The sequence below is a fragment of the Nematolebias whitei genome, chromosome 2 (genome assembly GCF_014905685.2).
Source record: "Nematolebias whitei isolate Nwh7 chromosome 2, NemWhi1, whole genome shotgun sequence".
Taxonomy (NCBI): Eukaryota; Metazoa; Chordata; class Actinopteri; order Cyprinodontiformes; family Rivulidae; genus Nematolebias; species Nematolebias whitei.
Genome location: NC_056499.1, coordinates 13249237 through 13275776, shown reverse-complemented (window position 1 = coordinate 13275776; position 26540 = coordinate 13249237). Strand labels below are relative to the sequence as shown.

Genomic DNA, 26540 nt, shown 5'->3' with positions numbered 1-26540 from the left:
CCAAATTCATCTTGGAGTGTCAAAACTACTGGACAACTGTTACACAACATTCTCACAACAAACTTGTAACTCTTGGACAACACACATCTACGCCATATGTGTTAAACTCCAGGCCCGGGGGCCAAATGTGGCCCTCGTTGACATCTTATCTGGCCCCCAAGATGTTATTTTAAATGTAAAATACTTTTATCACTTTAATTTTTTCAGTAATTTTTGATTAATATGTCAAAAGTGCAACAGAAAACGTCAAATGAAACCAATCAAACTCTTGTTGAGGAACCTGCAACCAAGAAAAGATGTTGAATCTAACTTGAGTTAATGTAGATTCTGAAACTGGCCCTTAGTTTGAAAAGGTTTTGATTTTGGCCCCTTTTGTAAGTGGGTTTGACACCCCTGCTCTACGCGGTCCAGCGGTATTTTATTCTTCATAAGATGTCAAACAATATGATGAGGAGCAGGTGGACCTGCTGAAATCCGCTCTTTGTTGTCACAATTTAGCTTTACAGGTTGCCGACGTCACAAGCTGCATCACATGTTGCACAAGTTAACTCACTGAAACTAAACTGAGAAGGGTTCGAGACAGGTTCCTACGGTGGCCCTAAGGTGTAAATGAACAATATTTGAAAAAACAGAATTACATTTGAAAAAACACACACACACAAAAAAAAAACCAACCAACAAAAACATTTGAAAAAACGAAATTACATTTGGAAAGACAGAATTACATTAAGCCAAAGTGGAAGTGGCCAAAGCCCAAGTGGCCAGAATCACATTTGAAAAAACGGAATCACATTTGGGGCAGCATGGTGGTGCAACTGGTAGAGTTGCTGCCCTTCAGTGAGAAGGTTGCCAGTTCAAATCCCAGTCCGGGGGGCCTTTCAGTGTGGAGTTTGCATGGCCTCTCCGTGCATGCATGGGTTTTCTCCAGGTACTCCGGTTTCCTCCCACAGACCAAAAACATGCATGTTAGACTGATTGGTGACTCTAAATCGTCCCTAGGTGTAAGTGAGAGAGTGATTGTCTTGTTTGTCTCTGTGTCCCTGTGATGGACTGTCCCCCGCCCCTCACACAGTGATCGCTGGACATGGGCACCAGTGACCCCCGTGACCCAAAAAGGAAGAAGCGGGTAAAAGATAATGGATGGATGGATGGACTCACATTTGCAAAAAGATTAGCTTGCTAACTGTAGCCTACCTCTGTTTTGTGTGTAATGTACATTGTTCTGTTGTTCTGGTTTATGTTGTTAATAAAGTAAAAACAAAATACACACACACACACGCAAACAAACAAATACCACTTCCACTTTGGCTTAATGTAATTCCGTTTTTCAAATGTTGTGTTTTTTTCTGTTTTTTCAAATGCTGTTCATTTACACCTTTAGGGCCACCGTAGGTTCCAGACACCCATGATGACTCTGTGACTGTCTTTGTGTGAACTTTTGAAAAAAAATTCCTCCAACATGATGAAGAGCCTCTCAGACTTTCTTTCAGATGCTGTTTACAATTTGCTCCAATGGTCTCCAGCCCAGTGAGTGACAGGACCCCACTGGACCTACGACTGAATATGCTCAGAAGGAAAATCTGTCAACTTTCCGTTGCAGTCTCACTGCAATTTGAGCGTTTGCAACCAGCAAGACGTGTGGCCACATTAGGAAATTTATTGTTTATTTTTGTGCACACCATTTGCTAAACTGTATTCTAGGCTGTGCACATTACCTCCACCCACCATCTTGGCAGCAACTACACCCACGTTTATGATTTAAAAATTATTATTTATGATCGTGTGGTTTGAAAACGTTTGGATGTTTTCTGGCCCACGAGGAGGGCTCCCAAGCAGAAGTTAAAATAAAGCTAGTGCTCTTGAGACGACTTGGGGACGCTCATTTATTCATTTTTATTTAACTTTTATTCATACAGGTAGTCTCATGACAACAAGGATGACTCTGTGACTGTTTTGACACGAAGTTCGACGCTCAAATATTTTGGAAAATGTTCAAAATTCAAGCGACACGTCTGCAAGCCTTTGTGAATTCTGTTTACCATCTAGTTGGACCCAGGTGAGACACTACCTCAGTTATAACATCAATGTTAAACACTGACAAATGGCAACAAAAAAGGTTAAATCATGTCGGACTAATATTTAACTTATCTAATAATGTTATTTAACTGCTATCAAAAACAGTATACTTTTACTTGGTTATTTCTAATTTAAAAAGCACAAAAATATTTGCAGAATATAATTGTGGATTTCTTCAGTGTTGCTAGATTTATGATGATGATCATAGTTATACTATAATTTTAGGGTCACACAAAATACAATAAATATTTATTTTAAAAAATACAATTGTTTGGACATTTCTATTCACAAAAAAAAAAAAATGGCTAGTTTTTATGTAGGTAAACGTTCCCTTATACCATCATTTGAGCCAGCCAGCCAAACCATGTGCTTGCCAGGTGTGAATAAAAACCCCTCCTACCTGTGCGCGTGTTCACAAATCCAACCCCTCACCTTACATTTTGTGTATTTTCCCTTGTTAGTCGAAAGAATGCACCCTTCGTCAGCACATAATATAAATTGGGTCCAAAATACAGTACTGTACATCACTTTTAAAGTGGAAGTACAGTATTTCGTTATATCCTATCTGGCAACCCCGATGGGCTCAGGCCCCGCCAGTTCCAGGAGTAAATAAAAATACAAAAATAACTGTGAAAGTATAAATTCAGTGTTGCCAACTTTGTCACTACATTTAATGAGTTTTCAGACCCGTCTAGAGACTTTTTTTAAAAGCGACTATGGCGACTAATCTAATCGACTAATCCTACAGTCACCTGTCCTCAATGAGCAGCGCATGCTTCTGTAAGCCCTGCCCCCTCCCAGACTGACAGTGGCCTGCTGAGCAAAACCAGCTGCTGTCAGACAATAATAGTAGTAGCATACTAATATATATAAAGTATATACAATATATAGTAATACTAGTAATAGTATTAGACCCACTCCATGCTTGTCGCAAATGAATCATGCATACGCAAAGATAAGTTCAAGTTCAAGTCAATTTTATTGTCATTCACATCACATGTGCTACGTGAGGTGAAACGAAATTATGCACTCAGGGTCCCAGTTACACTCAACAATAGCAAAAATATAAAGTGTAAAAAAGAAACAGTAAGGATCTATATACACTGAATGAATGCCAAATGGTACGCTAAAAGATCCAAGATATACACTATATAAACACTAATAAAGTAAAACAATACGGAGTATCAACAGCAGCCCGAACATGAGTCTGTGGTGAGCAGATGGATATGAATGAATACTGGACAGCAGCATGAGATAATCAGCAGCATGAGATCAGCAGCATGGCTAGTCAGCAGCACATATAAGTCCCACATCACCAATTAAAGTGACATTACAGTGGTTATCCTGGTTAGAGATTTATGAGTCTCACAGCTTCAGGGTAGAAGCTGTTCCTCAGTCTAGTGGTTCTACACTTGATGCTCCGCAACCTTTTCAGTTCTGCCAACCTTTTCAAAAAGGCAGTTAAAAATTAAATGGCATAAAAGGTTCATATCACTTAAAATAACTTTAACTAAATAAATAAAACCAAGTAACTCTTCCAGAATGTCACTATGTCTGTCCCAAGCTCAGATTAAAAAGAATGGAAAGCTGCAATTACTGCCCACATTACTGTTTTTGGTTTGTTTGTTTGTTTGTTTTTGATCTGCCAGGGATCATGTACAGAAGATATTAATCTCTAATGCAGTAAAGATGCATTGTACCAGATTATAGGTTTCTAGTTCATTTCCATCTGCAGTCCCGAAAAATTAATTTAAATGTTAAATTTTGATGTTCTAACATTAAACAATATGTGACAAATTGATTTATGTAATGTGGGTCTGTGCAAAGCATTAAAATCATGGAAACTAATTTGAAATTTTAAACACACTATTGGGTGCTTTATCACTTTTTGTCTCTTGCAACATTTATTTAAGTCTCTCTAAGTGGCTTCAAACATCTGCTAAGTTCATGGCAAAAACCAACGCAGACATGTTCCTGTTTTTAGTATTTTACATTGCTTTACAATGTAGCTGTTTTGTTTAAATACTTTTCTTCCATTTTTATTTTTATTGTTATGCTTTCTTTACTGTTGTCATTGTTGTCTACTGCAGACATATTGTTTCTTTATTTTTAAATAATTTTCTTCCATTTATTTATTTATTCCAATTTTTATGCTTTCTTTTATTATTGTCTATTGTTGTCAACATTCTTTGTTAAAAACAGGTCTCTCTTGTAAATGAGTCCTCGGTAAGCAATGAGACTAACCTGTATAAATAAAGCTTGAATTACTTTATCTATGCAAACTAGGCAGTGACGTCATCAAGCGACTTTTAGGACAGCCAATAGCGACGTTCCTTACTGAGGAGCTGGCAACAATGTATAAATTTAACCTGAGAAAGAACAATAAAAATATATAAGGTGTACTTCATGTTTCCATCATATAAATCTGAGAAACATAAAAAACATTGAGTTAATCTCGTTGACCTGATGCTTCAACTACGCTTCGTTTCCAGACGAACTTGTTACATAACTTGAAAACCGCTCAGCTTCCGCCTCGTTCAGACGCTGCGACAACATCATAGGAAACCATCCTAACGGATGGCTGCCGTCGTTCTTACACTCTGAAATTTGTCTTTTTTTACTTGGTGGAAGAGTGCTATGTCTTCAGGAATGACGGGACAAACGCGGTACGTTTTCATTTTTCTCAAAATTAGTATCGAGCGACGCGTTACCATGCTAAAAATGGTATGCTAACGCGTTAGCATGCTAAAGGCGGCTTGCTAACGCGTTAGCATGCTAAAGGCGGCGTGCTAACGCGTTAGCTTCGCTGTAGAGCTAGTAGCGCGATAGTTAAGTGCCTGTTAGTGAGTTATGTTTTTTAATATGGTTAGGCCTAAACATGGATTTAAGTTATTTCATGTTATTTTGGCGTTTTAGATTTGTTAAGAATACTATTTAAATCTGAAGTGGCTGTATTAAAAAAATGCTAGTACAGAATAATAGTTTCAGACGTTATTAGCAGATGCTAAGTTAACTTAGCTTGTTTTTGGTGTACTGAACGTTTGCTCGCTTTAAACAACTTTTGCTCCAAGGTTGCAGATATTAAGCTATCTTTAATATATGTTTATTGAATGTAGCTGTTGTAAAACTGTATTGTTGTTAATTCTGAAGTGCATACGTGTTACCAATGCAATCCAAACACAGTCAGATTCCATCTTTAATTTTTCCCCATTTTGTGGCAGATGGTTTTTTATAATTTTGACTCCGTATTGTTATTATAAAACCCAACATTACAAGGTCCCTAAATCAAAAAGTTCTCATTTGCAGTATTCTGGTAACTGTGTATTATAATATAATATTACACAATAGTATAAAGGAGAGGTACTTTTTCTCCCCACAAGTTCACTTAGTTAAAAGTGTTCACAATGAGGAAATTTAAAACTGTTTTCTTTTTTCCAGCTGCCTAACGAGTCGTTGGGATAAGCCAGCCCAGTCTAAAGAGAGTGTAGATGTGCAGCAGCAGAGGAGTGTTGGAAATGCAGCTCTCCCTGTTTCCATACCAGGAGTCTGTGGCTCTTCTGGACCGACCAGCACCGTCTCGCAGTCACCGGAAACAGGAGAAAAGCCGGCGCAGGGAGGAGTCGAGCTGGCAGCAGCCATGGCTGCTAAAATAAATGCCATGTTAATGGCAAAAGGAAAGCTTTTGACCCCTCCGCCATTGCCTGCAAAGGTGCTGCTTTTAAATATTTAGATACAAGTGTAGCCTTTGTCTGTTTCATGTAATACCAAGGAACTGACTTTATTCTCTAATTTTTCCCCTCATCTTTTAGATGCCCACAAGTGTCCCTGTACCAGCTGCTGTAGAGGAAATGGTGGTGACAGAAGTCGACATAAATGATGTGCCGTTAAATAGCAGAGACCTTCTTACCAAAGGCAAAACGCAAGAGGAGGTAAATAGAAAACATTTACACAAAGCCTTGGGGGAAGTTGGTGTGAAAAGTTGCAACATCCCCTTAAAAATCCATTATATTGTTGTTGTTTTTTCTTCTCAGATCAGATTGTTCAGTGGAGCTGTGGTCTCGACTAAAGGTCATTACATGACAGACGTTGAAAAGGGAATAATAGGAGGGTATGTATGTATGTAACTTTCATTTGATGTTTTCCTAAACTTTTTAAGAAAAAGTACAACAAATATCTTTTTTGCTAACACAGCAGGGTAAAAGCTGTGTAGTTACACTTTAGGTTTTTTATCAACCCATAATGTGTGGCTAAACACGCTACTTTCAACGGCAGATCTTAATGCTCAGCACAGATTTTTTTTTTTTTTTGCTTTAATTGGGTGTTTCTGTGTGGTCATTCAGATTATAATGTAAATGTGACCTCCATTAGACTCCAGTGTGAACAGTCCACAGTTCTGAAGTGACCTGCAGAATAAGACGTGATGTCACACCCAGCGTGTTGTTTATAGGAGGATATATTGATGCTACCTATGTTAGCATATGTGGATCAGTTCTGAAGTTGTGCAATCAGAACCACTTAAATTATCTGACATGATTGTTTTGTCCAATAATTCAATCGCTTACTGCGGTGCAGAATTACTTCTGGAACAGGAGCAACTGTAAGTAGGAACAAACTCAGTTATGAATCCTGTTCATAATGTTGGCATTGATACAGTCCAACGCTTGCATCAGATGTAGATTCTCAGTCATCAGGACATCATGAGAAAAAGACAAAGCAACTGGACTTCTGCAGATGAAGCCACGTGGAGTTCTGAGCATTAATCTGCACAAAGTTGTTATCAGTATTTGGATCAATCCACACCTCACTGATGAAATGAGACATGAGTGTTCAGACTGAGGTCACCCTGAAAAACATCAGATATGGATCTTGATTCCGAACCACAGGTGAAGACCTAGGTCGAATTTGAAATAAATCAGATTTGTCCTGTTCAGACATTCATAAGGGAATCAGATATGGGTCACTTCTGCCTGCAGTGTGTTATACACAGCAGGTAGCTTTAGCTAGATTAATCTACAGCAAAAGACAGCCTGCACCCAGCTGTTATGAGAAACAACTGTGATATAGAAAAGACACTGAAATATTAAAATATGTACATCTGAACTGGGACCACGTAAAAACACATTTTAACCACATGTGTTAATCTGTTTAACTGATGAGGTGGTGGTGTCTGCATTTTGACTAGTTTAATTTTCTTTTTGATGCTACATTTGTCTCTGGACAAACAGAGTATTAATAATTTTTTTTTTTTCATTTTTTTTTTTCAAATTGGTCATATTTGTTAGTACAGAGGACTAATTACCGGTACTGGGAGTTAACGGCTCTGTTTTCAGAGGAGCAAAGCTGTTGCACATTCTGGTTCTTTTTGATACCGCTCCACTGATCGTATTGCAGCCACTGATTTTGTTGACATAACAAGTTTTTAACTTGTTCACATCAAGTTCACAGGTTAACTCGTCCTTCCTGCTGTTTGTGTGCGTTATTGTGTAACTTTTGTTTTAATGTTTTGGTTAAAAATGTTTGCAATGCATGCAGCTTGTAGATCTGTTGCCTCTCAGCAAGAAGGTTGCAGGTTTGTTTCCCAGTTTGGGACCTTTCAGGGTGGTCTTGTTCTCTCCATGTATATGTGGTTTGCACTCTTTGTTTTATCAGACAGTAAAGTAAGTTTGAGATAAATACAACACAGTTGAACAGCATGTTAGTTTACCAACAATCTGGTTTGTTTTGAAAAATAAAAAAATCAAGAATTTATATCCAAATGATAAACGCAAACACTCAGTTACTGAAACGGTACAAATAAGGCACCTGGAACGTGTCAACGACTCATAAAGTAGTAGATGCACATCAGCTTTGTGTGTACTGCTTTATTTTAAATTATAAACACACCACTCACATTTCTGTTGAATATATTTTTACTACACTGCCTTTTGCCTTTAGTAAAAAGTAATACTTTTGTGTAAAACCTGATTTATACTTGGAAAAAAATGAAGAGTTTATGTGATCTGAGATTTACATTAATTTTATTTGTGTGTGTGTTTAATAAATGCAAAGAAAAGGATTTAATGTTTCTGACTTCCTCCCTTTCAGGCAGAGACCGTTGTATCTGCACGTTCAGGGAAAAACTCAGGAGCATGTCAACAGTAAGAAGATGCTGTTTTAAAGAAGACAAAGCTGGCTCGTTTTCATTTAAAATCGTAATTCCTAAACTTTTGTTTTTCTGCAACGGCAGAGGCTGTGTTGAGGATAAAGGAGATCATTTCTGAAGATGTGTTGAGAGCCTCGGCAGAATCAGGACAGCAGGTTCCAGTGATCCCCCCGCTCACCCTTTACCCTCAGCCTCCTCGGCCAGTTATCACCTCTCCTGTGCCACGAATGCCCAACACGAACTCTCTGCCGGGTCTAGGACACCGACCAGCAGCTCCTCACACAGGGGTAGGTCATCTTCACCCGAGTGTTGATTCAGATCTTTGCAACGGAGGTTAAGAAAGTGAGGCAGATGAAGGTTATGTTGCTTTCACTGATACCCACCTCCAAAATAAATGAGCAGCGAGAACATCCATGGTCTGCAGGAAACTCCATGGATGACTGCATTTGCTAACATTCAAATCCATCTAACCGTTTTGTTACCTTTTAAATGAACATATTGATTAAAAACAAATATATATTTTTTATATATATATATAGAGTTTTGTGCACACAAAGATCTTTGTGGGTTTGGACCAAGCATTGCCTTCATTCAACGTAAAGGAAAAGGTTGAAGGTCCATCAGGGACGTACCTGACTCACATCCAGACTGAGACGGGGGCTCGGATCTTCCTCAGGGGGAAAGGATCTGGTTACATAGAACAAGCATCCAAACGCGAGTCTTTTGAGCCTCTTTACATCTACATCAGGTATGTCCTGTCATCACGAACCTCATGATGTTTGGTATAAGGAGTACTTTAAACAAATAATTTCTAACAGTCTCATTAGCGCCTCGTTTGTTTCAATGCGAGTCACTTCTCGAGTGCTTCATCAGATTACAACAGTAGCTTTTTTGTGTTGTAGTCACCCAAACACAGCTGGTCTGGAGTCTGCAAAGAAACTTACAGAGAGCCTGCTGGAAACTGTAAGTATGGCTTCTTGTTTATGACGTCATGAGTCGATCTGTTGGGAGGTGTAAGAAGGTGAAACTACTGAAGTGCGTAGTTTTCACTGATACCCACCTCCTACATTGAATGTGGTAGTGTGAACCACCTGATCTCCAGTTATAGATCTACAGTGCTCTGCACCTACCCACAAACCCATTAGTGAAACCAGTTGATGTAGTATCCTGATGCATGTAGTCTTTGTTAGATTTGCTGTGTTCATGAATTAGTTTTGTTTTTCTTTATTATTTTCCAGGTGAGAGCTGAACACGCCCAGATGGTGTCGATGTACACTGCCACAGGCTCGACACAACGTGAGTAATCTGTTACCTGCTGTAGCAGGGCTTCTGTAGGACATGAAGTCACCAAGTGGTTTTAGCCTAATTTTAGAGCTTTTAAAAAAGCTTTTTTTTTTTTTTTAGATCAGGGGATCTGCTATGATTCAGTAGCGTAGAACCATTTTAGTCGTGGTTTCTGGATGGTCAGTTGAAAGGGTGCACATTGGAGTAAAAATCAGACATCGGGGGAAGAGACAAAATGATTAAATGCAGTTAAAGCGGCTGGAAAAGTCTGTCACTTATTCAATGTGTTGAAGCTCCACATCAACCCGGCTGAGTTCTGCTCCACACCTCTTGGTTCTGCTTCAGCCAGTTGGAATTGAAAGAAAAGCTCAGAACTAAGAGACATGACTTCATCTTCTGTAAAACAAACGAGCAAATAACCCCAAATACATGTAATAGTTTCAGTGTTGGATTTCTGTATTGTTTTTGATTAATAAATCCTTTCATGATCATTTTTGTTGCTCAATGTTAAGCTGAAGCAGTCAAAATTGTCTTCATGATCTGTGTGATTTATGCTCTTCTCTGTCATCTCTGTGTACCCAGCTCACGGATATCCATCCAACAGCAGCTACGCTAACCAGGCGTCCTGGTATAACTACCCAGCCAACGGGTATGTTGGCGGCTACGCTGCATATCCTGGAGCCACTGGTTATTGGAGTAATCCTGATGGTTCCCCGAGTAACGTATCCACCAACCCACCATCTTCTCAGACCATGGTCCAGTATCCGGTGTGTCCCAGGAAACCACATCCATACCTTGTCCAGGTATTTGCTTCAGATCAGTACCTCCAGAGCTACAAGTTTTCAGTAAAGATTCATGTAAGAAAACATGTCATCGTGAAATAAACCACAGGAAGATTAAAAGGATTTCACGAGTCACTGAGTTACTGGATGAGTTTGTAGTTGTAAGAACAAGAAGTCTCTCCGAGCTGTTGGACAATTGTGGTTTCCTCATCAGTTTTTTTTTTTTTTTAAGGACCCAGGCAGCAGTGAGACGGTGGAGCCTGAAGGGTCTTTGAGCCCCGCAGCTGACACAGGAAGTCCCAAACGTCATGTTCAGACGGGGGCAGCGGACGAGCAGGTCAGCTGTGGCTTTTAACGGTTTAATGAAGTCATTCCTGTTTGAGTTACAGTCACAATGTTGTGATCAGATCTGCTGAGAAGCTTCAGGTGTCGCTGCTTCATTCCAGCTATTTTTCATGAAATTATTGCCTAAAGATAAACATTTGTTTGTCGGTTGCACTTTGGAAAACGTTTAAAGTCCAGTTTTGTTTTCTCGTAGCTTGGCAGCTGCTCTCCAGAGGGTCCTGTTCACCCGGAGTCCACGCTCCCTTCCTCCAGTGTTGAAGAGAAAGCAGAGAGGTTGGACCATACATTTGATCTTTTGTCATCTTTATTTTAATTTTATTGTGCATTATTTTAAAGTTTTTGTTTCTTTCAGAGTTCTGATGCCTCCACCTCCGCCTCCCTTTGTGGCTCCGGCTCCTGTGACGCGCAAGAGGCCGATGGATGCTGCGACAGAGGATCCGCCGGGCCTGCAGAACGCCGCCGTGTCATTGGGTATGCGTTTCTTCATTCTCAAACATTCTGAGAGCCCGAGTACTCGGGACGTTTCTTCTGTGGAGCTGTCTAATGCATGAAGTAGCACCTCCTCCCACGGAGCACCGGGGGAGGAGTGGAGGACGTGTATGGATCTCACCTGTGACTGAACTCACTAACACGCTCTTCTTGTATATGTTTTTTTGTCTTTCCCCTGTTTTCTCTCTCAACATGTCCCCGGACGGGCCGGTAATGGATGTGTGCTCTGCTGCCGTTTCATTTGATCTCTTCCCTCCCCCCGCCCCCCCGGCCCGGGATCAAATCAACTGAAAAACCACCGCTTATGTGGGGCTCCTCATGGGTTTCTCTTTGACCTCCCCCTCCCCCACACCTCTCTTTTCTTATGTCTCCCACTTTCCTGTTTTTCTCTCTCTCTGTTTTTGTTGTGCTCTTACAGATGTTGAAGAAGACGTGTGCGTGAAAAGGATCAAGGTGAACCTGGACACTTCGGGGCTCGTGCCCTACGACGGAGACTCCTCAGACGAGGAGGATGAGAGGACTCACAGCAGTAAGACAGAAAACTCATGACCTCAGCTGGCCCCCATTGTCCCGAAATACTCAGTCACTTAAAGTCCGATGTGTCAACATCAGGCCCAAACTGTCCAGAAAAGGAAAAGTCTACCCTTTAAACACTGTGCACAAAATACAGCAACTTAAAGTCACCTCTCACTGCGCTGCGGCTGTTGGAGACGTTCAGGTGTCTCAAAACGGCAACAAATTTTCTGTTGTGGTCTCACCGAATTCTGGATGTTAGCCAGAGAGTCTCTGCTGCTCACGCACGGAAACAGACACAAACGCTTTGAGACATTCTGGAGTCTTCCTCGCAGATTCTGTTCACCAACCAGTCGCAGTCCAGTGACAGACATGCTTCAACAAAACGAGGTTCTGTTCGCTCTTATGTACTTTAGTTTGAATCAGTCAGAACCTCTTGACCACATCGAACTGACACGTGGAACCTGTTGGTTTAGTGAGTTGAAGGTGAGCGGATTTAAACTCCCGCCTCTTCGTGTAGATGTAGAAATGTTTGTTCATCTGTCTGTAATCAGCCAGTCTTAGTTATTTTTTATTTATGTTTTAATTTCCCCATCTTTGTTCTATTGGTTAGTTTTTCTTCCACCTTTCATCCAAATTTAAATTATGTCCTTAAAAAAAGGTAAAATTAAACCTCATCACTTCAGAACAGTCCATATTTATCAACTACTTTAAAGTCGGGGAGTACAGAGGGTGGACTTTTCCCTTTAAGACGTGAATACAACCATAGAATAAACTCTCTTCTGCTTTTAATTATTTTACGTTTTGTTAATTAAAACCTTTTCTTTTTGAGCTTCATCAGCTGTTTTTGCTGCAGCGAAATGATTTAAAAGCATAAAATTCACTGAAACCATTTATTTTCTTGCAAAATGGAGTATGCCTGTTCCCATGGAATAAAAACACTTCAAAACGTCTCGTTTTGTCTTTACTGACAGACGTAGGTTTTCCTGAAAACACGAGTTCTCAAAGATTTTATCAAACGAACACAAACTTTGCTTTGTGTTGGTAAACGGAACCGCTGTCGGAACTTCCTGCCGTCACACGAACGCGTGTCTGGGAGCCGCGACCCCGGTGTGCACGGTCAGGGCTCCGCGGTTGTCCAGGCTGAAGCAGGGCTGCACGTACGTTTGGAAGCGACAGTGGAAGGTGTGCAGGTGCTGCTCCAGGTCAGCGTTGAAGAACGACAGAGTCCCCCGCTCGTAGTCCAGTGCCAGTCCGATCCGCAGCGGGTGCACGGTGATCCTTAAGTCCGGGCTCCAGCCGTTGTGCAGGAACTCATATTTGTGCCTTAGAAAACAGGATATTGTCATGATTTTTGGAAAGAAATTTAAAGCGGAAACCTTTTCCCTTGAGTTATTTTGGCTTCCACTGGTACAGCAGACAAATGAGCCCACAAGAATTTAAATGTCTGCAGATGAAAGAAAATATTTTTTGTAGGCAGGATAAACAAGAAGCCCGCGGTGGGAATCGCATTCTGGGTTTGATCTGTTGCTCTGAATGGTTTTAATGTGAGGAATCATCGGTCCTGCTTGGGTTTCTAAAGTGGTTGCTATAGAAACACAGGAACAGATCTTCAGTTCGCACAGAGACGACGTGCGTCAGACCTAAATATCACTCAAACTTTCAGAAAGTCCTTCCTAGTTCTGCAGATAATTCATTCCAGGATAAGTGATGTTAGCCGACACAAAGATGGCCGTTGCTCTGTTAATTTTACAGATGCTGAGCTCGAATTCGACATGGTAGTAGCTGAGAATCATTCCCAACACATGCTTTGAGTGCTAACAGGTCATCGTGCAAGATGTCGCACACAAAACTGCTACAACTCTGTCATTTCTCAGCATCTTAGTCTGGAACTGGGGCGAAAGGCAGCGGCTGAGGAACATTCCTTCAAAGAACACAAGGCCTTTAATTATCATCGTTGGGTGCGCTCCTTTTAAGTCTGCCGCGTGATGCCCTGGGTGGAGGTGTGGAGAGGTGTCTGCTCGCTGCAAGCTAATGGTGACGTTGACATAAACGTTCAATGGAGACCATCAGAAATCAGCTGTTGTTTCACTCAGCTGCTCATCAGCTGATTCAATGACTTTAGTCACATTTGGGTTTTGGCGGTGTGTTTTGTTTACATCAGTCGCCTGGTTCAGCTGCTGGATCTGATGTGTTTGATGGGCCGCTTCAGTCAGGCATCCAGTCAGAATGCAGCATATCCACCAGGTTTTAGGCTCTGCTGTAGGGATCAAAGAACTGTTGATAGGCCTGGTTGGTTCTGGTTACAGGATTTTTATTTATTTTTTTAATCTAAAAGCCCTTTGTTTTCCTTGTCATTCACAGCAAATTGGAACAAATAGCTGCCGAAAACCAAAGCTAGTGGGGACTATTTTGTCAACAACATCAAGTTTAATGAAAGGCCCAGCCCTCAGTGCATGTGTTGGGTATGACTCTCTGTTACTACTGTGCTAAATTGTAGCTCAATATAGAAATGACAGAGGTTTGGCTAATTTTGTTTGCTAAAGTTCACTGGCTCCAGATTGGGTTACAGGCTGTTACCTGGACGGACTACGAAGGTGTCTCATGCACCAGGAGGTTCTGTTAGTCCCCAGGTAAGAGTTCCTCTCGGTGTCCTCGTATGCGACTCCGACCCGAAACTCCGTCTCGTCGTCCACCTCCACTTCCCAGTAATGTCTGCCTCGCACTGGAATCAGATTCCCGAGGACGGCGACGCTCCTGTTCACACACAGGTACAGGTGCGTTAACAGTTTATGATCCGCCGAAACAGACGGACGCCGAACCACACCTGGTGAAGGTGTTGTCATCTAAAGCCATCGCACTCATGGGCAGCTCCTCGTCCCCGTAAAACAAAGTGAAACCGTCTTCAGAGATGGACAGGCATGGGTGGGCCGTGTCCTCCAGGAGCTGGAAGAACGTCCCTGTGGAGGACGGCACAAAAAATACCTTTTCTGCTAAAATGAGACGGGCTGAATATTAAAACAAGCAGAACAGAAGCTGAACTGTAGTTGTGGTCAAAGGTAACCCTCCTGCTGCCCTTAGGTCAAGGCGACCCACAAGGCCGTGGTGTTGAGACCGAGGACTCGGGTCATTCTGACCCAAAGGAAGCAGGAGGGTTGTAAATACATAAAATAGCTAAAATGTAAAATAAATAATAGTCATTTAAAAAGTAACAGATTTGAAAAAAAAAAAGTATTTAACTATTTAAAATAAAGTTTCTGGGGACTTTTAAAGAGTTAAATGTTTAAACTTTAGGCCTTGTAGGTAAAACCTTTTCGGCATGTTTAGTACTTTCCCCTGCTAATAGCTACAGTGGGACTCCCGCTTTAGTTTTTACACACTATCAATAAAAACAAAATTCTAGCAGATCGTCTGCAGCTGCTCAGAACCACCATTTAAAGGTATCGACAAGGTGGTTCTGTTTTTACCTGTTGTGGAGACGGTTATGACATCACTTCTGTCACTGGACCCCCCGATGTTGACCGCCCTCACAGAGACCAGGTACCGTCGTCCTGCCTGCAGCTGGATCAGACACTGACAGGTGGGCACGGCTACGATGGACCTGTAAAGAGACTTCAGTGGTACTAATACACAAGACATGCCAGGTAAATATTAAGTACATACCCTACAGGTAGTCATTTCATAATACAGCCTGATCCTCATGGGTACACAATATAACTACCAGATGGTGGTATGTGGTATGAAGTACCACAAGCCACTGTGGTAGGGTAGCTGACCTGGGACCAGAAAGTCAGGTTCAATTCCCCACAATGCTCACGTGTCCTTGAACAAGACACCTAATCCCTCACTTCTCCCTGGTCTACCTGGGTGCATCTCACGTGACGAATCAAATGGAGACAGTCATTGTATAGAAACGTACGATGAATATAGCACTTTTATTTTTAAATACTTATGTACCCTGTGAGTCCCCAGTACAAACTAAGTACCCTGCATGTATCTGGTACATACTCTGTTAAGTATTTTCCCTGTAGGTAACCTGTGATTATTCCAGGTCAATACGAGGTACACTGAGTGTGTAACCTTTATCAAATGTCTGTTTTATACATCACGTTTTATTTCTGCATCATTTACTGTGAAATATCTCGGCAGCTTTACAAACCAAACTGTTACGTTTGGGTCTTAACGAGATCTTTGAACAGTTTTTGAGGAGATGGAAAGTGAAAACGGGCGTCATGTGACAAACGTTCAGTTGAGGTAAACTGCTGCAGGCGCTGAAGCTAAGAATAGTTTTTGGGACAGAGTCTTGATTCAGCAGCGCCACGGGACCTGACGGCTCCACCAGCTTGTTTACGAAAGTAATCAAAGATGCAAATAGGTGGCGTTGTGTGTACACAAATATTTGTCTTTAAATCCAAATTTAAACATCCTGTCTCGGTGAAATGCACTCTGGGAATTCTCTCAAATGAGTTAAATATTTGCAGAAAAAGAAGAAATATTTTTTCAGACTGGAGCTGAGCTCCAGGACGACCAAACTAATTATTATTTACTTATAAACATCAATAAGTCTGTTCTTACTCGGTGGCGCTGCCCTCTGTGCCGTCAGAACCGGTCTCTGTGAGCTCCACGGTGTAGGAGTCCACGGGGTTGGTGTTCCCAGACTCCCAGCAGATCAGAGCAGCTTCTGGACAGCTGCTGCTCTCCCTCTGCCTGATCACAGGAGGCGACGGGACTGAGGAGACACGGTTCAGACGTTAGAACATCAACCATCAGTGTCTGGGGGGAGAGGGAGATCCAGCTGAGTTTCTGCAGACGTTTCAAAGATCTGGTCACCTGTCACGTAGAGGGCCTTCTCGCTGGCCGGGCTGATACCAGTTGTGTTGGTGGCCGTCACCCAGAGTTCATACTGGGCGTTGGGCAGCAGGTCCGTCACGGTGCAGTGCGTCTCCTTCACTTTCACCCTGCTTACTAAGACGAAAGATCACAGGTAGAACAAAGAAGTACTTGGTCAGGACAAAGGAATGATCTACAGCTGGTACCAGGAGGTGTACTGGTGCCGTCTGCTGGTGTGTCCTCCAGAACCGGTCTGTAGTAGAGCTCGTAGAACTCCACGGCGTCGTCGGAGAACAGGCTCCAGCACACCCGCAGGGACGTCTGGGAGGCCGAGTTGGGCGTCTGCGGGTTGATCACCGGAGCAGACGGAGCTGTTTGCAGGCGAAGGGAAAACACTTTATTAAGTTATTAACAGGAACAGAAGAAAAGTATTTGTTTCTTTGTTCAACCACTTGGTGACACCAAACATCTACTCCTGTGAGCGAATTTCTGCCATCGCCTCCAAGAAGTTGCTCCTCGTGGCCTCTGGTCAAAGATTTCTCAACATTTTAATGCGTTTGGGTAAATGTAAACAGTTTCAGCTGTTTATAAAATGAAACTGTTGTGGGCAGGTTTCCATTTAGTTGTGTGAGTGGAGAGTCGTTTGAATCGGACCTGGAACAACGTTGATGGAGTCCATCATGGTTTTGACTTCAGACAGATCAGCGAGCGGCGTGTTAAATTCAAGACTCGTCGCCAGCCTGAGGTCCACCTCCTCCCTGGAAAACGCCTCGATTCTAAAGCAACACAAACAGAAAGAAGTGACCCGGTGTTTAACCCGATCGCTTCACACCATCAGGGTTAGTTGGTGCGGACCCTCAGTCATCCGGGACTCCATCAACACAAAACGTGTTTTAAAAAGATGTCTGGACTTCTTTCATGCTGAAGATGTTTTGCTTCTCATCTGAGGAGTTTTCACAATTCAAAATTTAAAAATGCAGAATTCTTTGGAGTCTTCGAAAACTGCAGACGCACTAGAGGAGTTTTCAGGTTTTGATCTGGATCATCTGGACTGTGACTGTTGGCTAACAGTTGGAGAGACAAAGCTGTGAGAACTCAGAATTGTTACTTCTCACTGAAACTGGAAACTAAACCTGAGACAAGATTTTTTATTTATTTTTTACCACAAATGTTTAAAGTCCAAGTGACAAGATTTTGTACCTCAAGCGAGGAAACGGGGCGTCAGGAAACTAAAGACTTCAGGAGAGATACTGGCTTCAACTGAGAGGGGTTCAAGACGAGATCCAGATGTGACGACTCTCAATTTAAAAAAATAAAATGCAATTTTTTTTGAACATTTAAAATTCCTGCGACACAAGAACAAGATCTACATGGGGAACATGAGAACCTCCCAAACATTTCCAAACTCTTCATCTGCACCTCCTACCTCTTACTCGTAGGGTCGTCAAGGTAACGGGTCCAGGAGAGAAACCCAGACCTCCGTCCTGTGCTATCACAAGGTGCTCCCAGACCCCAGACCAGAGAGGATACATACATCCTCCAGAGAGTTCTGGGTCTCCTGGTGGGACGTCCCCAGAAAACCTCCAAAGGGAGGCGTCCTGATCAGATGAACCACCTGAACTGACTCCAGAGGAGCAGCAGCTCCCCCAGGATCATGGAGCTCCTCCTCCTATCTCTAAGGCTGAGCCCAGACACATTTCAACCACTTGGATCCAGGATCTGGTTCTTTTGGTCCTGATCCAACTTCATGTCCACCGGTGAGGGTTGGAACGTAGACAGACAAATCCAGAGCTTTGTTTTGTGACTCAATTCTTCCTTCACTATGACCAACTGGAGCAACACACTCATTACTGAGTAAGTGGCCCTGATGATCCATTTCTCGCTCCATCCTAGCTTCAGGGACATGGAGTTTCTGAAATTCCATTTCTAATTTTGTTCACCAACTAGTCGCATCCCAGTGACTTACTGGATCTCTCGCTCGTCTGATGCAGAGCAGACCATCAAAGATCCTGATGACCTTCAGGAGGGAGGGGAGGGAGAGTAATTTACAGCTGAGTTCAGTTCATACAAATAGAACAGTTTAAAATCTTGGATCTCTGAACTTTTCAGTTTGGTTTAGAAGTCTCTAATGGGAAGAAAAACATCTTTTTCTAATCAGTTTTATGTTTAAAAACTCTTAGAGCGTCTTTTGTTCAACCATAAAACATCAGCACGCTGTCAGTTTTCAGTCAAGCCATGCAAAGTTAACGAGCGTCGTCTTGATTACCTTTTAATGATGGGTACGGCCGCCTGTCAACAGAAGGCAAAGAAATCAACTGATAAATACAGGATCAGCCATGTTTGATCACCTGCTGGAGTCTGGTCTTCTGTTTGAATCTAACCTGACCGTTCTGAGAAGGTTTGGAAGAACCAAAGCTTTGGTCACCTTCAGGAACAGCCTGTGGTCCTGGCTGCGGTGGACCTCCTGAGCGGACTCGATCAGATCCTTGGAGCGGTCCAGAGCCTGACCACAGGGCAGCAGCTGAGCGTACAGAGACTCCAGCTTCCGCTTCTTCTCCTCCTCCAGCTCGCTCGCCCTGTCGTCGTACCGCTGGGACAACGTCTGCAGAACCTCGTTGTAGTGTTGCTCCAAGTTCTGCTCCTGACGGCCGAAGTTCTCCTGGACACATTCGCAGAACAGCAGTGGTCCAGTTAGAAATTTCTACATGGACCGTGTGTAAAACGTGCACAGGTTTACAAATGAAAGCCAAATGACTACAAAACTTATCACCACAGCACAACTGTGACACCAAACTCACTTCCACGGTGAGGAAGATCTCCTCCAGATGACCGGCGAAGTTTTCCATCTCAGCCACCTTCCCCTGCAGCTGGTTCCTGATCGAGACCATCTCAGTCTGGAAAAAAATATACAGTATATATTTCAACACTTTTTGTTTCTAATGAAACCTGAGTCGACTTTTACTGTCAGAGTTTTCTGCTGTTTGTGATCAAGTCCATCCTCTAAACCAGGACTATTCAACTAAACTGCTCAGGGCCCACAATGAAAACCAAGAGCTCAGGGGCCGGACATCCAGCTGTTATTGTCATTAAGTAAATTTGCTTTATGGTTTAAAATCTAGTTTTATTTAAAATGAACCCATTGGTGGTCCGAACTGAGCTCACCCGTGGGCCTGATTTGGCCCCCGGGCCGTCAGTTGAATGGTCCTGCTCTAAACCGTCACCACATTAATTCAACACTGAGTTCTGGACCGTTTCATCTGAGGATCGCCTTGACCCTCCTGCTGCCCTTGGGTCAAAATGGCTCCTGTCCTGAGGTCTCAGTTTTAGGCCTTTATTGGCCCAAGGACAGCAGGAGGATTAAAAAATAAATGCATGTTTGAATGCAAAACTGTGAATAAATATTATTTTTAAGTTTATTTTTGTCACAAATAAATGCGTTGTTTTGTATTTACTCAGTTTTTATTATTTTCTGTAAAAAGAAAAATGTTTCCACCATGAATCAACCGTTATAGCGTCCCCACCTCGTTCCCTTCCCTCCTAAACACATCGTCTTCATTGTGTCCATCCTCTGGCCCGGTGGGAGACGGAGAGCTGTCCTCACAGGGTTCAAAGCGGAGAGACTCGTTGGTGCCAACGGAGAACCTCTGGAAGGTCCTTCCTCGCTCTGTGGCTGGGTTAGACATGTCCACGGAGACTGGTTCTCTGCTGAAGTCCTGCTGCTTGTCTTCCTCTGAGATCACGTCCAAGCTTTAGGTCCAACAGGACATGTTCTGTTAGGACAAAGACACTGTGATGGCAAAAACACTATGTGAAGACAGACACTGAGGACAAAGATTCTTTTTTAGGACAAAGACTCTGTGAGGACAAAGACACGTTTAGTGCAATAATTCAGCTCCTGCTCCTAATATGCTAAGTTTGTGTTCTCTGTTTTTTTTCCTGGACTTTATTTAACCGTACGGTTGTTACAGTCTAACTACTTCTGCAGACTTTGTGCTATTTTAGCTGATCATTTATTTAAACGTTCGTTATCTAAGGTAGCCATCGCAGTCTCCCATCCTGAACCAGCACAAAGGCAACAGTGGAAAGGACAAACTCCCTTTTAATGGGAAGACACCTCCAGCAGGACCAGGCTCAGGATGAGCGGCCATCTTCAAATGATATTACTTTATACTTAAGAAAAGTATTTACTGTATTTGTATTTTTCCCCATAGAAATACTCTGAGATCTCTTCAGTTCAAAAACTTTGTTCTCTTTGAACTTTGCTTCTGTTGCTGCTTTTTGCTTATTTTGCAACGTTTAGCTACTTTTTAATACTTTTGGAATTTGGCTAGCATTTTGTTACTTTTAACTTTTAGCTACTGCTTGATACTTTTACCACCTAACTAGCATTTTAATATTTTTAGCATATAGGTAACATTTTCACACTTTTAGCAACGTTTGTCATCTAGCAAGCCTTTTGATATTTTTAGCTAACTTTGGCATCTAGCTAGCAGATACTTTTAGCTTTTAGCTACTACTTACTGATACTTAGTTCTAGATAGCATTTTTATATTTTTAGCTTTAACTCAAGTTTTTATTATTTTTAGCATTTACCTAGCGTTTTACTTATATTAACTTTTAGTCAGTTTTAGCTTCAGTACATGTCAGCTCAGCGTTCACTGTAGTTTCACAGAAAAAGTTATTTTTAAAACTTTAAACAGATCAAAGTGTTGTTTCAAACCAACAGCTAATGTTTTTATGTAAATAACGCCTGGCCTGCTCCAAACAGTCTGCTGAATAAAAATGAATGAATAAAGAGCTAAAAGAAGATTACCTGAAAACTAGTCCACACTAAGCAGCCATTACAGGGCTGCGCTGGAGTCTGAAGCTTTTTGAACGAGTCAAAGCTTCAGCTGGAAGCTAAAATTAGATCCGACTCACACAGATCAGGTATCAAACATCCACACAGATAACCACACTGAAGAAAATATAAGATAAGAGATAGACAAAATAGTTCAGTGGACAGAAAAAAAACCACTAATCAAAAACTATATGTGGCTTAAAGGTTGAAAAGAGCTGAAGCTCATAGCTAAACCAAATAGAACACGAGCTAGAGTGAACAAAACTGGCAGAGCATAAGATAGAACTAGAAAGTTTCTGGATGGGGACTGCCACGCTGCTGCTTAAAATTTTGATTTGACAGCGTACCGGTCCGGTACTACGCTGAGGTTTGGTCTCAGCTACCACCATACCAAATTTCAGCTCTGTATGTATAAGAATTGCTGAGTTAAAGCCATTATCAAAGTCAGAGATTCTTTATTGTCGTTCGCACCACGAGCAAAATTATGTACACAGGGTCCCAGTTACATCCGACAATAAAATGCAGAAGAAAAACAGTAATAACATCTAAGATATGAACTAAGAAAAACATCAACTAAAAATACACTAAGCAGTAATAGCACAAAAACATTACGTCGAACAGCAGCACGAACATGAATGTGTGAGCAGATGAGCATGCATGAACACAGCAACATGAAACAGATCAGCAGCAACATGAAACAGATCAACAGCAACATGAAACAGATCAGCAGCAACATGATGTGATTTTTCACAGTGATCATCCTGGTTAGAGATTCATGAGTCTAACAGCCTCAGGGTAGAAGCTGTTCCTCAGTCTAGTGGTTCTACACTTAATGCTCCTCAACCTCCTTCCTGAGGGGAGCGGGGCAAAAAGTGTGTGTGCTGGGTGAGTGGGGTCCTTCATGATGCAGGTGGCTCTTTTCCTGCATCTGGAGGAGTAAATGTCTGTGATGGTGGTTATAATTTAACTTTGGTGTCCATCTTGATTTATTTATTTGTATCCATGTATTGGAAATTTCAGCTTAATATCTCTAAAAATGTCTGATTTATAGTATATTTCATATTTAGCTCAGGCAGTCATCTTGGATATATGATTTGCAATCACAGTCCATTAGGGATCGTTCTCAGCTACCAATACACCAAATTTCAGCTGAAAAATGGCTGAATTATAGGCACTTGAAATTAGCTTTGGTGGCCATCTTTAATTTTTAGATTTGAATTCAGAAAGTGTTGTGCACTGCTGTCAGCTACCTTCTTCTTCTTTTGGCTTTTCTCTCTTCAGGGGTCGCCACAGCGAGTCATCCTCCTTCATCTCACTCTGTCCTCTGCATCCTCTGTCCTCACTCCAACTTCCTTCATGTCTTCTCTAACTACATACATATATCTCCTCTTTTGTTTCTTTGTTTTCTTGGCAGCTGCATTTCTAACATCCTTCTACCAATGTACCCACTGTCCTTCCTCTGGACATGTCCAAACCATCTCAGTCTGGCCTCTCTAACTTTATCTTCCAGTTGTTCAACCTGTGCTGTACCTCTGATGATCTCATTCCTAATCTTATCCATCCTTGTCACTAAGGAGAACCTCATCATCTTAATTTCTGCTATTTCCAGTTCTTTCTCCTGTCTTTTTGTCCATGTCTCTGTCTCCAGACCATACAACATAGCTGGTCTCACCACTGTCTTGTAAACTTTTCCTTTGACCTTTGCTGACACCTTTTTGTCACAAATCACTCCTGAAACTTTTCTCCATCCACTCCATCCTGCCTGGACTCTCTTTTTCACTTCTTTACCACACTCCCCATTTTCCTGTACAGTACCATACCATACCATTTTATTTATAGAGCACTTAAAACAGCTACAAGGCCAACCAAAGTGCTGTACAGACAGAACAACAGAGAACACACAAAGCAATATACAAAATGAAGTACATCAAAAATATAGACATAAAAACGATGCATATAATAAATATGACGACAAACCAGTGTGGAGCATACAGGTTCAAAACACAGATCCTCTGGTGTTGAAAGCTACTGAATAGTAGTGAGTTTTTAAACGGGATTTGAAAACCGAGATGGAGTGGGCCAGTCTGACAAGCAGAGGTAACTCGTTCCAAAGTCTTGGTCCTGCTACAGAGAAGGCCATGTCAGTGGACCCCAAGTACTTGAAGTCCTGCACCTTTGTGACCTCTGCTCCTTGTAGTCTCACTGTTCCACCGGCCTCGCTCTCATTCACACACATGTACTCTGTCTTACTACGGCTGACTTTCATTCTTCTTTCAAGTGCATACCTCCACCTTTCCAAGTTTTCTTCTACTTTTTCCCTGTTCTCACCACAGATCACAATGTCATCTGAAAACATAGTCTGCGAGGATTTCTGCCTGACCTCATTTGTTAGTCAGTCCATCACCAGAGCAAACAAGAAGGGGCTCAGAGCCGATCCTTGATGCACTCCCACCTCCACCTTGAAGCTATCTGTCACCCCTGCAGCACATCTCACCACTGTCCTGATGTCCTCATACATGTCCTGTATCAGTCTAACATACTTCTCTGCCCTTCCAAATTTCCTCATGCAATACCACACCTCCTCTCTTGGCACCCTGTCATGTGCTTTTTCTAAATCCACAAAGACACAATGGAGTATTTTTTTTACTCTCTGTACTTCTCCATCAGCATCCTCAAAGCAAAGATGGCATCTTTGGTGCTGTTTCTTGGCATGAAACCATACTGCTGCTCACAGATTGTCACCTCTCGTCTAAGTCTAACTTCCACAACTCTCCCAGATCTTCACTGTGTGATGCATCAACTTAATTCCCCTGTAGTTGCTACAACTCTGTGCATCACCCTTGTTTCTAAAAATGGGCACCAGCACATTTCTTCTCCATTCCTCAGGCATTTTCTCACCCTCAAATATGCCAGTGAATATTTGAGTCAAAAGCCTCACTGCCATCTCTAAGACATTTCCAAACCTTCACTGGTATGTCATCAGGTCCTACCATCTTCCCATGCTTCGTTCTTTTCAGAGCTTTCCAGACTTCACCCTCACTAATCTTTCCCGCTTCCTGGTCCACAGTTTATATGACTCTATTCTTCTTTCTTTTTCATTCTCTTCATTCATTAGCTCCTCAAAGTACTCCTTCCATCTTCCCGTCACACTCTTCTCACTGGTTAGAACATTACCATTCCTATCTTTAATAGTAATGTTAAATTCAAATTATGTACAATATTTTTAAAAGCATCAATGTTATAACATCACCTCTTAAATGAGCTGAAGGTTTTTATTACCAGCTAAAACAGCAAAAAAGCACAAGTACTTTGAGTGCAAATACACATACTGTATATAAACAGGTAAACTATCATTCACACCATGAAATAAATATTTCATTTACTATTCTGAAGTTCTCGACCTTGACCTCTCTAAGGGATTTTAAACTATTGTTAAGTTCAACGCAAAAATCAATGCAGACATGTTCCTTACTGCTTTACACCGTTTTATAATGTAGCATTCTTTTTTATTTTTATCTTTATATCACTTCTTTTAAATACTTTTCATTTTATATGCTTTCATATGAATGTTTATTGTTGTGTACCTCATCAGGTCTCTCTTGTAAACTAGTCCTGATGATGACTCAATAACCTGTATAAATAAAGGTTGAACGAATTTGAGGCTGGAAATCCCCGAGCACGAGACTCAAAGGTCAGAGTTGAACACAGCCTTGTGGTGCATTTATGAAACGTCGTAAATTCACAAACCAGCCACCCCAACGCTTTAGATTTTAGTTTGGCTTATCACTCATTTTCGTTATATTATCATCTAAAAATCCAGACATGTCACTGTTTAGCCGTCATTCCTTTATTTTTGATATCGTTAATGAAGTAAAATGAGCCAAGTTTTCTTCAACCCAAATGTCTATTTTAAATTAAAGTAGTGTAATTATTTTGATTGTAGCGACTAATTCCAGTGTATTTACTCTGTTGAAGTTTATTTTATTAGATACAATATAATTATTTTTAGCTGTAATTTATTTTATAATGTGTTGAGTGTTTTGTGTCACTCAAACGCAGTCAGTTAGAAGTCCCGATTTTTGACGTGGTCATTGAAGTAAGTTGACGTCACACAACATGGCGGGCGTTGTAAACAGAGCTAGCAGTTTCCCAGAGCCGAGGCCGAAGTTAAAGCCGAGCTTTTAAACATGGACGGAGTGGAGTTCGAGCGTATGGACAGCCTGGAGGGTTGGGTGGCCGTCAGAAGCGACATTTTTGAGGAACACGAGGCGTTCAAGTTGGGTTTCATTGTCCAGTGGAACGTCATCGAGTCGAAGTTCGCTGTCACCTGCCACAACCGGACGTTACAGCGGCGGAACCGGAGAGCCGAAGTGACCATCGGGGACCCTCAAGTGAGCTGGGCCGGACTCTTCTCCGTCAGCGACCTGAAAAATATTCACCAGCAGTTTGCTTGTGTGGCGGATGTTCTGGGGGGCTGCTTCCCGGACCTGACCCAGTTTGAGGAAAGTAACATCTGGGACTTGCTGTTTCTGAACCGGAGGCCGGGCCCGGAGGATCCGGACGGGGGTGATTTGGACTCTCCTTGTCGGAAACTGGAGAAATATTTCAGCACAGCCATCGACCTGTGCGGAAGGAAGATTGTTCTGGAAACTTTGTTCTGCCAGGATGAGCGGGACGTGGAGGAGTACTTTGAAAACCTCCAGGAGTTCAAGAAGAAGAGCATGCAGGAGGACATGTCCAGGGTCAAAGGTCACCTGAGACAGGTGAGGCTGGGGTCAGCTGGTTCCTACGTGGCAGGCTATGTCCAAAACCAAAAGTTGATTCTTAGAATAATCTGTGTTCGTTATGAATGAGAACATTACCCACAATTCCACTCGTAATCCAGTTGTTTACTTCCTGTTTATAATAAGACATAACGTTTGCTCCAAGAAAATCTGCAAAATATTCCTAAACATTCAAAATGACTTTCAACAACCCAACAAATTTACTTTATGCTTTAAATAATTCATAAATAAACCAACTAAACAGGACACAAGTGAAAACAAACAGGAATACGAGCTAAAACAAACAGAACACAAGCTAAAGCAAACAAGAAACAAGCTGAAACAAACTAAAACCAACAGAACACAAGCTAAAGCAAACAGGAAACAAGCTGAAACAAACAGGAACACAAGCTGAAGCAAGCTAAAACCAACAGAACACAAGCTAAAACTATCAGGACACAAGCTGAAACAAACAG

General features: G+C 41.9%; 3 protein-coding genes across 3 annotated transcripts in view; 2 read left to right on the top strand and 1 right to left on the bottom strand.

Annotated features, from left to right (window-relative positions):
* The first annotated feature begins 4614 nt into the window (after positions 1 to 4614).
* Positions 4615 to 12392, top strand: LOC119429262 (KH homology domain-containing protein 4). The gene is made up of 14 exons (XM_037696930.1): positions 4615 to 4742; positions 5515 to 5785; positions 5886 to 6005; positions 6108 to 6184; positions 8161 to 8213; positions 8303 to 8505; positions 8758 to 8966; positions 9121 to 9181; positions 9457 to 9514; positions 10085 to 10305; positions 10517 to 10621; positions 10823 to 10902; positions 10982 to 11100; positions 11537 to 12392. The coding sequence occupies exons 1-14, from the start codon at positions 4714 to 4716 to the stop codon at positions 11665 to 11667; spliced, it is 1737 nt and encodes a 578-aa protein (XP_037552858.1). The 5' UTR covers positions 4615 to 4713; the 3' UTR covers positions 11668 to 12392.
* A 162-nt stretch (positions 12393 to 12554) lies between these two features.
* LOC119429251 (fibronectin type III and SPRY domain-containing protein 2) lies at positions 12555 to 21343 on the bottom strand. The gene is made up of 13 exons (XM_037696923.1): positions 21275 to 21343; positions 19983 to 20231; positions 19260 to 19355; positions 18887 to 19120; positions 18728 to 18750; positions 17116 to 17237; positions 16668 to 16832; positions 16462 to 16596; positions 16207 to 16360; positions 15099 to 15232; positions 14459 to 14591; positions 14212 to 14388; positions 12555 to 12957 (listed from the first exon to the last, which is right to left on the bottom strand). The coding sequence occupies exons 2-13, from the start codon at positions 20142 to 20144 to the stop codon at positions 12708 to 12710; spliced, it is 1785 nt and encodes a 594-aa protein (XP_037552851.1). The 5' UTR covers positions 20145 to 20231; positions 21275 to 21343; the 3' UTR covers positions 12555 to 12707.
* Positions 21344 to 25410: 4067 nt separating this feature from the next.
* The window catches only part of LOC119429240 (WASP homolog-associated protein with actin, membranes and microtubules), a 19359-nt gene continuing 18229 nt past the window's right edge, over positions 25411 to 26540 (top strand). Inside the window, exon 1 of the mRNA XM_037696913.1 lies at positions 25411 to 26064. Coding sequence (XP_037552841.1) covers positions 25489 to 26064 — 576 coding nt within the window. The 5' untranslated portion in view covers positions 25411 to 25488. The remainder of the gene's footprint in view (positions 26065 to 26540) is intronic.